General features: G+C 42.3%; 1 protein-coding gene and 1 long non-coding RNA gene across 5 annotated transcripts in view; one reads left to right on the forward strand and one right to left on the reverse strand.

The window, feature by feature from the left end:
* The window catches only part of LOC135580728 (uncharacterized), a 171,410-nt gene that overhangs the window by 91,594 nt on the left and 65,794 nt on the right, over window positions 1–14,022 (forward strand). The window lies entirely within an intron of this gene.
* LOC102087545 (vascular endothelial growth factor receptor kdr-like) overlaps window positions 5,055–14,022 on the reverse strand; it is a 131,187-nt gene continuing 122,219 nt past the window's right edge. For both annotated transcript variants that reach the window (XM_005512832.3, XM_021279989.2), the window contains exon 30: window positions 5,055–10,368. In XM_005512832.3, coding sequence (XP_005512889.2) covers window positions 10,158–10,368 — 211 coding nt within the window. In that variant the 3' untranslated portion in view covers window positions 5,055–10,157. The remainder of the gene's footprint in view (window positions 10,369–14,022) is intronic.

The following is a 14,022-nucleotide window of genomic DNA, read 5'->3' on the forward strand; positions in this document are numbered from 1 at the left end:
AGTCGTGCTAATGTTGCTTGTCCACAGCAGCCTAGAAGGGCAGAAGGCACAGGCCTGTGTATTGGAGTTGTGGTGCAATTTCTTTTTAGTTCAGCAGGAAAGCAAGGATTTCATCATGCTGCTGGTCTCTTTGATCTTACCTGCTGTCAGATCGGAATTTTTCTTTAGCAATGTTGTAGTGGAGGAAAGAATGAGAAAAGAGTAAAACCATAAACTACAAAGTTTTCACAGTAAGAGCTGTGAAAAGAAAAATTTGCAGAAAAAGGAGAAACACTCATCATATCTGATTCAGTCAAGGAACAGTGAATTATTGACAGATGCGTGATCCTCTTTTCCCCACGTGACCTAGAGGATATAAAATTCCTGCTTCATTTGCAAAGGAGAAGTTTGTCTTAGTTGTTTGAAACCTTTCTATAATGCTTTTAGAAATCTGATTTGATTTTGGAAGCTTGCCCTTCAGAGGATGATGGTAAGAATGTGACCCTGAAAGAAGTTCAGGGAAATGGACAGTTCACAATTAATATTGTTGACATGACTAATGAATGGTATCACTATTTGGGTGCGATAAACGGATAAATTATGGTATGAGAGAACACTGAGTACTATTTGTTACCTGACGAGTGAAGTAGAGTAGCGTTAAGAAAAAAAAAAAGCCAAAGTGTATATATGAAGCCATAAGATAAAACTCCATGTAAGTTTTCATAAAAACAGTAGCCAACTTATACTTACTTTTACACAAGAAGAATGTCATTAGTTTCACTTCTGTATGTGAATCAGTGTTGCCATATCTTTTGTTTTGATGCAGACAAAAGTCATTAACTATTAGCAGATGCCACTTCACATATGATTCCCAGTGCCCTGCTGAGGCTCAAGGTGAATCACTAACCTAATTGCGAACTAATCACTAATATTTTGAAAGGCTCAACCTTGGTGGCGTGGAGGTTTTATGCTGGTAATTTGACTGTGTAGACCAATGTAATTTACATGCAGAGAGGCTACATTTGAATGAAACAATGAGTCAGACTTGATTGTAGGATAATTGAGGTTGGAAAGAACCTCAAGAGGTCTGTAATCAGCCCTCCTGCACAGAGCAGGGTCTGGGTCTCTCCGGGCCCTGCTTCACTTCTTCACTGTTGTCATGGAGAAAAAAGAACAAGGAATTACTGGAGGGAGTCCAGCGGTGGGCTGTGAAGATGATGAGGGGTCTGGAGCATCTTTCTTATGAGGGGAGACTGAGGGAGATGGGGCTGTTCAGCCTGGAGAAGAGAAGCTGAGAGGAATCTTATCAATGCTGACAAGTATCTCCAGGATGGGTGTCAAGAGGATGGGCCAGACTCTGTTCATGGTGCCAACAACAGGATGAGGGGCAACGGGCACAGACTGAAGCTCAGGAGGTTCCATCTGAACACGAGGAGAAACTTCTTTCCTTTGAGGTGCCAGAGCCCTGGCCCAGGCTGCCCAGGGAGGTTGTGGAGTCTCCTTCTCTGAGACATTCAAACCAGCCTGGATGTGATCCTGTGCGATCTGCTCTGGTGACCCTGCGTTAGCAGGGGAGTTGGAGTGGGTGACTTCCAGAGGTCCCTTTCAATCCCAACCACTCTGTGATTCAGTGAAAAGCTCCCCTGTATGTCCATAGCTGCGTGTCTCATTTCAGTATGTCTCTCATTTCTCTTCCTCAGGCCATGTTCTGCTGTGAAAACTCTGGCTCCTCCTTGCCAGCCTCATTGTAGGCATGTAGGCAGCTGTTGGGTCCCCTGAAGCTGTCCTTTCTCCAGGGTGGACAAGCCCAGCTCCCTCAGCCTCCTCTCACAGACCAAGTGCTCCGAGTTCTGACTGTCTTGGTGGGCATCTGCTGAACTCATTCTGATCATTGGTGTCTTGCTTGTGCTTGTGGGGGATGCAGCATTCTAGACATGGTCTAATGAGTGCTAAGAAGAGGGTTAGTCACCTCCTCTGGCCGTGCTGCCATTAACACAGGCCAGGTCGTGGCTGCTGGGGCACACAGCTGGGTTGTAATCAGCTGATATACTGAGCACACACAGCCCTTCCAGCAGAGCTGGTCCCCAGCCGCTCAGTCCCCAGCACGTGTTACCTCGAGGGTTTAGTCCTTCCCAAGTGCAGGTTTTGTCCCTGTTGAATTCCATAAGGTTCCTAACATTGCTCTTAATATTTGAAACACGTTTTTTTTTCCTTCATTTGGATGGGTCAAATCCTGCTCTGAGTGAAAGCACTGAACTGGGTAAACCACCTGTGTAGCCACAGTTTGCTCTAGAAAGTATGCGAGTGATAGATTTAATCCTTCAGTATCATGACCATGGATTTAGACAAGCAGTAGACATATATTCATACCCTTTCTCGAACAGGTAGAACCACACTTTAATCACCTGCCATTAAAGGAAGACAAACAGTTGCATGTGCCTGCACTGGCTTACGTGCATTACTTATTTTTTAGAGCATGTTGTAAGTTCGCATTTTAACTAAAGCTACTTATACATGCGCACTGGCCAGCAAAGGGCTGACAGACTGACCACCTCTTTGTCCCCTCTGTGCTCAGTCCACACTCTGAAGAAAGATCTCTGGACCTAGAAGGTGCACAGCTTAAGCCACAGAGGAAATATTTCTTCTTTGCTGGGTATTATTTCTTCTCAGTGAAGAAGAGGCTAGATTCAGACCCGAGGGATTCTGTGTAGATCACATATTCAGACTAAGTACCGTCAGTGACAAATGCATAGGAAGAGCGTGGGAGGCTCTCCTCATTAATTGCATTACCTCGACACTTGGCATTTGACATTATGACAGCTTATATTTTGGAATACCCTTCAGTCCTATTACTTCCTGGGAGCAACAGCCCTGTCTTAAAGGCCACTTAAAGAATTATGGAATAGGAATATTGAGAAGCCGTGTTACTCTGCCCTTGTGGTTTGTGCAGGTGTGGAGTAAGTATTCACAGAACTGCGGTGAGGAAAGGAGCAGGCAAGTCTCACTTTGTGCATCCGTGCGGATGAGGAAAGATGAAGTGAACCGCCAGAACGATGAGATCCTGCATTCTGGTTCCTCAGCTCCTGTAGAAGGAAGTAGTTCAAACAGAGTAGTTTCTCCTTTCTAAGTTTTAAGTGAATACTAACTCATCAGACAATTGCAACTCGTCAGAACTGACTTCAGTACCGTTAAAAATAATGGTTATATTTATGGCCCTTGTAGGGCTTCAGCTGCTCTTTATGCAGAGCAAGTTCATTACTGAGCAGTCAGTGGGGGGCACTCAGTGTGCCACTTCAAACAGAGAATAGCCAGCGGTAAAGTGGCGTGGGCTACTTCATAGCTTTTGAGACAAAATTATTATCTGCTACTTATGGGCCTCGCTGTGTACAAAGCCTATAAAAATAACAGTATTTTCCACTTTTGCAGAGCCTTTCCACTTTACAAACCCTCATAAACTAAGTCTTTTTATGGGAGGAAGAAAAAAGGACCTGGTTGGAAATCAGCTGGATTCTCTTCTCTGCTTTCTTCTGTGGCCACCGCAAGATCTGTTTATCTTACTCCTAAATCTTTCTCTTACTAGTCCTGGTTTCTTCATGGATTTTTATCACCTCACACTGCCAAGTTTCAATACTTCAGAGTGAGATTTTCTGGTCTTGCATCTCTAGATGCTGCTACTGCAGAACCAAAATCTTTTACATCGTGTAAACCAAAAGTAAGGGACAGACAAGCTATGTACCCTGGGCAAGACCTAAGAGAAAAGCTTACCTTTCTGGATTCCTAGTGCTGTACTTTTTTTTTCGCAAATTCTTTTCCAGGGCCACTTCCACAGGTGTATGTGATTAATAATTCACATTTTGTACTAAAAGCAATTTGGAGTTAATTTTGTGTATTTTCCTTCCACCATTTAATACATTAGTTTCTCCATAAAAGAGACTCCATATTGCTGAGCGTGCAGTGACTCATGCGTTATATAAGTTACAGAATAATTTTATAGTTTACAGAGAAGAGTGTTCTTGCTCATTATGTGGATGAAAGGAGATTGCTGCATTTCAAATGACATGTATAATTTAGACACTTATTTCTAGGACTGTTTGGAACAGGGAATGAAGAGAAACTAAAATGTTTGAAATGACTTGAGTGCTTCAGTTTTTAATGTGACTAGCAAACTACACAGACCAATAACTTTTAAGACTGTGCTAATAGAATAATGGCTCTGAATCTCTTAACACACTTTTTTTCCTAATAACAGTATTTATTTTAAGACATAAGTAGAAACTAGTATTTGTCAGTCTATAAAGATCTGCAAAGATCTATTTTTTCTGCAAGTAGTTACCTGCTGTGCTAACAAATCGAAAGAGAAATGGCAAATAGTATTTCAGAAAGATCAGCCAGCTGGTAAAGAAAAGGGCATGCCTGCTGCACTTGAATATTGTTGGGAGATTTGCTCCTCAGCCTTCTAAATGTTAGATCTTATCTACAAAATAAGAACATGGACTATTCCGTATGTCAGCAGTGCAGACCTTATTCAAGTGAGAATTCAGCATCACCATGGCTGTGAATTAGGAAATATTTCTTTAATTGTGTTCCTTTTAGAATATTATGCTAAGCTAAATGAAACACAATTTCTGGAATTTTGGTTCTGAACAACGCCCAAATGCTACCGTGCTCTGCAAATTATCTTCCCAGGCTCACGTACTTACATGCTGTAGTGAACATAGGTCTTATTTAGAAAGCAGAATTGTGATTCTGTCTTCTATCTCAGTCCCATTTATTTCTTTATCTATTTAGTTATTTAAATTGAACAAGACAGCAATCTCTGTGTCTCTTGGACTGTTCTTGGTGGCAGGTAGGTTGTGTATTTCTTTAACAAATTTTCTGAGATCTGTGAATCTTTTCAGCAGGTATAGTGGTTAGATGCCTCTGAACAATGACGAGTGGCAGGCTTCAGTCCTATAGAAATTACTGTGAGATCTATGCCTTGTAAAAATCTCTCCAAACCTTTGCATTATTTATTTATATTCTCCTTCAAGGACAACACTTTCCAAGCCAAGAGATGACACAAAGGAGCCCTGGGCTGTATAAATATAGAATCTTTTTATTTTTTTTGGTTAATAGATACAGTACAATTTTTGACTACATAAGAAAGCATTGTTTTCAGTGCATACATTCTTCAGACAGACAGGAACAGGGCAGACAAACATTCCTTAGTGTTTTGAATATTACATGCTTTTCTTTAAGTCCCTAGTTAGTGGGTTTTCCCAGTTTTCATTACCTGCTTGGACAACTCAAGGTCTAAGGAAAAATGAATGGAGCGATAAGGATGCGCTGGCTCTTGTGGCACAGGGTTATTAGGCAGGACAGCGGGACACGGCTCAGTGCAGGTCACCCCTGTCTGCCTCTAACCACGGCCCTTGTGGCATCCTGTCTGCCATGGGGCCCAAATGACCCGCTCCAGCAAGTTTTGTTTTGATGTGAACACAATATGAAAACATCACCTGTGTCCAACAACCAAACCAGTGCTTGGGCTCAACGCTTGGGTCCTGTACAGTGACTGACTCTTCATAGGGTCCAATCCAGAAGTCCTCCCTGAATTATACTTGCTTTTGATGGTGCTACTATCATAACTTTGGCAAAATTATTTCTGGTGTTGGGTTGGTTTTGGTTTGCTTTTGGTGGCATATTATAAAAACAGGGAAATGGATCTCAGGATTTGGCCATTACTACGGAAGAATTATTGCTTCCTTCTGTATTTTCCATTCAAAATATAAGACAAACATTCTAGGCTGATCTCTGACTAGGTTACTGATCCTGCCTAACTCCTGTGTTGAGGAAAACCCAATAACACTTTATCTTGTTACGTAGCTATTTGCTAGTGATGTTTCCTGTTATTGCCCAGTCGGTGCTGGTGGGAGCTGGAGACCATTGCCACAGGATCATACCCTTCCATCTGGAACAGGGCCAGATCTCATTTGCAAAGCAAGATAGGACATGACAAGGCAGTGCAATGCTCAGAGTGAAGAAAAGTCACAAACTGTTGACTGGCCAGTGACAGGTGAACTGACTGACATTCCTGCAGCACACAAGAGTGTAAGTACAAACAGAGAAGCGCCTGGACACTACAGGTTATCCTGGGCACATGCCAAGCAACTGCAGAGTCGTGTTCGCATTAGTGGGATGTCTTGAGCAGAGCAGTTTTATGCCTTAAATGTATACATGCTCAGCATTCAGGGGGTTCAAATGGCAGTGGGTTTGTGTGAGGCTGTTCCTCAGGCTTTAGGTTTTTATCTGACTTTCCTCAGCATCCCAGTTAGGGCCTCCTTCTTGTGAGGATAACTCGGAAGAGCCTAAGAGAAACCTCACTGTTTGAGAAAGGACCAGCAGAAAGATGAGGTTCATAGAGATAGTCGCCAACCTTTGTTTTGCTCCAGATACCAATATTGAAAAATCAAAGTGTTCAAAAGCTTCTGTCATTCAGGGAAGGACACAGAAAGGCTTCCAGACAAATCAGTATAAACTAGTTTCCCTTGCCTATATTGGAAAAATTTTAATGTGAAAAGAAGCTTGCTTTGGATTGTCTAGTTGAGCCTCTGCAAGAGCAGATTATACAGGAAATAGCAGAGTGAAATGAATCCTCTACCTGATCTTATTCAAAAGGCAGAGAAAAGCAATCCAAAGGGACTGTGAAGAACAAATATCAAGAAACAGATGAAAAGTAGAGAAAAGGAGATGGGAAGCCAGGTTGATAAGAACACCATCCCGAACAATTAACATGTAGGTGAAGGCACTTATCCTTGGACAGCACATTTCTGTTTGAGCTCTGAGTTCCTCTGCCCTCATTCTCTGGGGTTACAAGAGGACAAAAACAGTAGGAGTAAGCACCATTAAAGAAAACCAAGGTATGTGTTAATACCAGATACTCAGTCAGGTTAGATAAAGCAGGTGGCTGACAGGAGTCAAGTAAGAATCCCTGAGAAGTCTGAAAAAATAATAAACATCACATCATTTAAACAGTTTGGCCCTTTCTGATCCTCTAGCCAATACACCAGCCTTCAGTTCCAGCACAGGCAGTGGAAATTCCTCGCCGTTACCATGAGCTGCGTGGCAACACTTCCAGGAATGAGATAAACCTGCCGGATTCCTCCAGATCCCTGTTTCCCAACTGACACTAAATAACGTGGAGAATAAGTGAGAGCCAGAGATACTCGCAGCTGAGAGAACTGCTATGAAATGGCACTAGTAGGGTACTGTAAACTGGAGCCTGGCCTGCAAGCATTAGTGAAATGTTTAGTAACAATACTTAACTCTGTTATGTCTGGATATCTCTTTCTCTTTTGACTAAAATGTTACAAATTTTACCATATAAATGAATCACTATATTTGTTTCTACTGCGTAAACTATATACATCACTGTAAGAGAAGAACAATAATTAAATTAAGGGAGGAGAGAAAAGGACAAACAAAATATTAGTAAATAAAATACAAGACATAAGTTCAATAATACTTTTCAGGCAATACTTTTGCTTGTTACATTTAATATAAGGAGGATAAAAAATCTTCCACTCAGACATTGGAAACACAGCTGCGCAAACATCAGTCACTTGCTGTTCCCAGAAACTCGCAGGCCGTTGTCGCGGGTTTGGGGGGGTTGTTGCCATCGATGCTGCTCAAGACGACTGTTGCTTTTGCCACTGCATAGGAGCCCTCGCCGCAATGCAACCCGTGTTTTCCAGCGCGTCTGGAGCCCTCGAGCCTGCGCTCTGCTCTCACGTCGTCCCGTGCACTGCAGAAGGGCTGATCCGTGTTGCTGGGAGCCAGGAAGGGTCCCGGCTGCCCGTGCCCTGTCACCGTGGCCTTGGGTCCGTGCGGGAAACGTGCAGCACGTTCCTCTGCTCCTGCAGGAACCGCTGCAGTTCACCCGTGCTCAGCTGGAAGGATAATCTGCTCAGCGCTCTGAGAAGCAGACACTTCACACAGCAGTGTTTCCCACTCTTGTTCAAAATAGCAAACTTGCAGGGTTTTTTTTTTTCCTATATGTGCTTATTTTAAAGTTTCTAAGCAAAGATTTTTAAACATTTTCATTTTCTTCCCCTACAGAACAAGGCACAACAACAAACCGTCTCACACTGATGCCATTAACAGTAGCGGCAGACAAACTGTCTGCACCTTTTCTTCTTTTTGCCACCTGAATAAATTATTTCCAAAACAAGTGATTGATCATTTGATCAGAGCTATAGATAGTTAATTACTGCTTGATGAAAAACTGATCTAATGAGCTTTCTGGAGCTCATCAGATGAATTCTTCCCCAGTAGTTTCTTCTGTTATATGACCAGCTCTACTTCATACATAGGTACTAAAATACAAAGAAGTGCAAAAATGACCATAAAGCAAGTACAGACCACAGCTCTCTAGCAGGTCCGCTGTGAACAAGGGGCTCACGACTTACTGCAAGTGTCTTCCTTAATCCATCCAATCTGAAGTCAAGAAGAAGAGCAGTTCCCAAGAGCCTGTAATTCAGATGCTTCAGCATTCACAGTTAACATGGTTCGGGGTCTGGAGATTTATTTCCCCCTTTGATAATACCTGAGGCTTGTTTGTGTTTACTTCAATGTAACCAACTGGAACCCATCGTGCAGAAATGTTTTCTTCACTGCTGTGTTTAGGCTGTCTTTGCCAAGGTAATAGAATTGTTTTGCAAATGGTGGATTTTTCTTTCTTCCTTTAGTTTGTAGTCATGAAGAAAAAGTCTTTTTCTCTGAAGAAGTCAAATCAGTGTCAAGTCTCAGAAGAAAAAGAAAGCGTTGTGCAGACATTGGAATAAACTGCACAGTCATTTATAGATCGAGGTTCAGGACTTAGGAGGTTATAGCCTTGACTGACAGTGAACATCTTTCTCATCCTTGCTTTTTATACTTGCAACCTAGATACTTTTTCCCTTCCTAGATTTCTAAAGTCAACTCTGATTGTTACATAGTCCATTCAATGACAAGGATTATTTGCTTATTTTTGAAGTTGTGAGTCTCAAACGTTACAATTTGTGATCTATTCAGCCCTGCATGATTAGGCTGCAAAAAAGCTTTGAATTACCGTGAACCCATGAAGGGTTTAGATGCAGAGCACAGTGCATATCATACCAATATTTACCTTGGCAAGGCAGTCGGAGACAAATATGTGTCACATATGCTTACAGTGTAGCACGGGCTAGTATACCCAGAATCAAACTGTGGACATCAGCCACAGAATGCAAAAAATATGCTTTTTTTTGGTCTTTTTTAGTAAATAGCCTGTGTGCAGAAAGGAAACAAAAATGCTGCTACCCTGCTGGTGCCTTAAGGGTGTATGTGCATTTACGTGTAACTCTCATGTTGTTAATGATTATTTTATGCACATTTACACAAATGTGCATGTGTGCTGGAAAATTCTATCTGTTTAAGCTTAAGAAGGTTCTTATTTAAGGCAGCGATTTTGCCCTGCGATCGTTAGAGATGCATCTCCATCAAGGTTCTCTATTGCTAGATTGCTGTTTGGAGAAGGAGAAAACACAGGGAAACAGATTTAACCACGTTGTATGGCCCAAAAGGCTTGATACATGAGTACTATCTGCTTCCTCTGTGCTATACAGGCAGTGCAAATTATTAAATCACAAATTGTAACCAAAATATTCTGGATTTCAAAATAGCTCAGAAATACTTCTGGAAGGTGAGATGCCACGTTAAGAGTGATGCTTCAGTTTTGGATTTGCTCCAAAAGCAAAACATTAGTGTGTGCGGCTGTTGTTTCCAACCGATCCCTTAGGGCATGGTGCTGAGCAGCCTCTGCAGGGTGTGCGCAGGAGCAGCTGAATGCATTGCAGTGACTGTTATGGGGTAAAATGTGAATGAAGGAACTTGCAAATCTGCAAATGCCAATGAACAGCTGGGGAGGAAGGAGGGGGAGCACTTCTGGGTTACATCTCCTACTAAATGATTCTGATAGACAGATTTACTGCACGTGATGCAATAGGCCTTTAAAGATAGCAAAGAAGATGCTCTTAAAATGTTTCTATTCCCATCAGAGATGCGCCAGAAGAAACACAGGCTTTCCATTCCATTTTCACCCAGCCTCTTTATCCAGGTGTGGAGGCAGGTTGGGCTCTAATGTGGTCGAGAGGTGCAAGGTGCCCTGTGTGAGCTTGGGCTGGTTACACCGGCGGGGCTGAGTAGTGGATGACAGAGTTGTAATCTGGAGGTGGGCTGTGGCATTCCAAGTTTGGATCCATGGGAAGGAGAACAGAGTCTTCCAGGGTGAAGTCCATGGTGTCCTCTTCTACCTGCACTGCTGGCTGGTACTTGACAGCCTCACGCTCATGATCGGATAATATGGATTCTTTGCTCTTGCTAACAGCTCTCCGCCTGTTGAGGACAAACAGTATAATATGTTGACCTTGTCTCCATAAGGTTTATTCTCTATGTGTAATTAATTGTCAAAATTATTTAAAACCAGATATACAAGTCATTTTGACTTACCTTTGCAGCATCCTGTAAGAGAGTGACATTGTACAGATTGGATAAAGGAACTGAATTAGGTATTTCAAATAATTCTGAGTTTTAAAAGTAGATTTAGGAATAAATCCAGAAGTCCTGATGCCCTGTCTTTTTACCTTAGCACATTTCAATGCACTATAGATATCTTAGTTATGAATACACCTGTCCTATACATACAGAAATATTTTCTGTCATTGTTCTGACACAGGTTAGTAAAAATTTGACTTTCCTGAAAGCAGAACTGAAGGCTATAACTTTAAGTGTAATAAAGGACGAAATAATGAATAATCTATAACAGACTCCAACTTAAAATGATACTGAGAGCAAGAGCGTGTGTTAAACACAGCCTTGCAGCGTATGGAAAAATCTCTCTTATATTCTCTAGCCCTTTAAAATTCCTGAGCAGTATGCTAGTGAAGGGCAGCGCTTTTCACCATTACAACTGCTGGCCCGTAACTGATGCTATTAAAGAGAGCCAGCTTTCATTTTCTGCTGTCTTCTCTGATTAGAGGAGATGAAGGCGGTGGGAGAGAAGCAACTTGCATCACATGGAGCAACCTCAATGTTGAAAGTACGAGAACCCTGGAGAGGATTTGTATCACAAGGTGACCTTGAGGAACAGCAAATGTTGCAGAGGAAAAAAAGGTACTTTCTGTCACAGGCTGCCTTAAAAATCATGTTTTGTTAAGCTTGATTTCATCCATCTGAGGAATTCATTGGAAGAGGTCTGGATAATTTAGGGTTGGTTCTCAAAAAGATCTCAACATGGGAACGGCTTTGGAACTTCTCCACTTTGCTTAAGGCCCTTTTAACTTGCGTCTCTTTGGGATAAGCCTCGCTCACAGACTGGTTGTGACTCAGAATGACCTGCGAATGTGCCTGGGAGAACTTAAAATCAGGCAGTGCTCAAGCACTTGGTGTGTATATTTCATATGTGTTTAAAGGAGCGTAAGACTACATTCTAATGACCCTAAACCAAATGCAAATAATCAACAGTTCATCAAATAATTGTATAATTCATTACATTCATTTTATTTGCACTGATGCAGTGCTTACAGTCCTCAACGGTTCATGGATTCTGAGTCTGGTGCTTCAGAAAGAAAGCAAAGCCAGTTCCTGCTCCAGGAAACAAAAGAAGAGCTAAGAGACAGAGAGTAATTGGAGAAATGGGAACAAAAATCAGGAATAGGAAGAGCAGCAGTTCCCAAACACCAACTGTGTGTGCTGTCATGTCTTTGTGAGGCTACAGCAGAGAGAACTGCTGCGGGCTCAAGAGTGAGTTGATGACAGATTTGTAAGATACAGTCGGCCCAGCTCCATTCAACTATGAAAGGTAAACGTGTCCTGCTAGATTATGCTGCTGTGACTTTAGAACTTGTGTTATCTTGCCTCTGAATCTGGAACCTGTCAAAAGCTTCCATTTTCCCACAAGCTCCAGATATTGTCAGTCTGGCTGCCAGAACCAGCGGCAGTATCTTCACTTAACGCTTTCACTAATTCTGGAAAAGTCACGAGCGTGCAGTGCGTTGGCTGGAGAAGAACACTGATTTGTGATCCATGCGCAACCACACTGAGCAGCCTGTTCGGTCCATGTATAAATTGTACTCTGTCCCTGTAGTTCTCTTCTTGAGGGAGCATCTGGAGCATGTGATATTCTGTATCTCACAGTCAGGGAAGCCAGGAGCTGAGATATTCAGCCAAATTCAGACATAACAAACAGCTCAACTTTCATCAGCTGCAATGGGGGATGTGCTGCTGCATGGTTGGCCTGGTTTAGTGTGCTGTGGTGGCTTCCACAGTATGTTTGCATCTCCAGCTTTGTCTCTAGGAAGTGAATCAGGACCCCCGAGCTGCAAGAGCCAGCCCACCATGTCTTGCATATCTAGAATAAACGTGGGTTCTGTGATTTCTAAAATGCAAAGGCAGAGATTATAGATTAAAGCTAATGTTGCTGTGCTTTCAGACCTGCCCAAGGCATTGAAACCAAACCTGTTGAGTGGCAAAGGAGAAATTCTAAAATAAATAGTAACCCTGAGAACTTCAACAAAAATGTAGCACACTCTGCTTTCACATTCTAAGTTTTTCCTCTTCGTCCAGAGAAAAACGTGAGTGGAAACTTCTTCTGTACACTATACATTTGGCAGCTGTCCCTTTCTGTACACATACACTTTCTCTGTAGATAAATTCCTCCCTGGCATGATCAATGGAACCACAACTTTGCTTCACTGGTTAGTTATGTATTTTTCTCTTTGTTGCTCGGTTCTATTGACTCGTGTCAGACAATTCCATGGATGCTCTAGCTTCTAATTTGCCAGGTATTAAAGTTGTCAGTGGAGACAGAGAGAAGCTTGAAAGTATCTGTTTAACTTGGCCCCCAGCCTGCATATCTCAGAGTGCTGCAGAAAAAGAAATGTTATTAGGCTTTAGTTTGGCCACACAATTGGAAATTTTCAGACCCATGTAGACTCCCAGCAAGCGTTCTTGTTAGGTTTCTGCCCCTGTAGGTCAGGAGACGGGATATCTGGGAATAACTCCGCCTATCGCTGAAATCAGGCTGGTGTTTGAAGAAGGACTCTTAAATGCTGACATCCAATATTTGCTCCAAAGACAGAAAGCTGATGAGTTCAGTCAGACACAAGTTTTGTCATTAGCTGTCTCACGGCAGAGCAAAATGCAATTAATTTTCAAAACTACTCTTTTCATCTAAATGCATTTCCTAAATTAAAGCTAGCCAAAGGTCTTTGCATTTTTCCCTTTAATGCTCTATATTACTAACACTTCAATGTACTCTGTTCATGCTCAGCAACAGACGAATGTCCATATGCTCAGACTGTGTATTGGAAAACGAGACTGCAGTGTCCCTTTTCTCTCTGTCCTTGAAATCTTTTTTGCTACATCGACACTGCCACAGTGAATCAGACACCAGTGTTGCCTCCAGCAATGGTCAGTACTTGGTGCTTCAGGGGAAAGCAAAAACCTCTTCGTGCTCTGAGCCAGTTGTACTGCCCTGGATAAGATGGAAAAACTCTCCCTGAGCCCCACTCACAAACATTTTGTGACTGAAGGCACTAGATTTGATCAATCACACAATGATGTGGCTGCACAAGTTAATAATGGTTATGTAATTAAACCATTTCATTAAAAGCTAGCCATCACTTGGGTCGGTGCTTCTCCAAAAGGTATTTCCTTTCTGATTTTGCCTCTGCCTGGCTTCTGAGTGCTGCAGCTGCAGGAGGCGATAAAAGAGATGTTCGGTTTTGATAAATCTGCTCATAACTGGGAATGTCTCCCAGGCCCGCTTCAATGTTTGTGCTCTCACCACGGCGCAATACTCAAGATTAGATGCGTGAATATCATGACATTTAACTGAAACAGATTTGCTCACTGACCCAAGCTGGTCACATTTTACACAGTGACCAACCTGAAAACTCATTTGTGCTTGCAAGAACATGTACTTTTGGGAGCAAGATAAAGGGAAAGATGTGGTTTTAGTGTGGTACTGTGGGTAGTGAGAGCTGTTAG

Source organism: Columba livia, chromosome 12, assembly GCF_036013475.1.
Source record: "Columba livia isolate bColLiv1 breed racing homer chromosome 12, bColLiv1.pat.W.v2, whole genome shotgun sequence".
NCBI lineage: Eukaryota > Metazoa > Chordata > Aves > Columbiformes > Columbidae > Columba > Columba livia.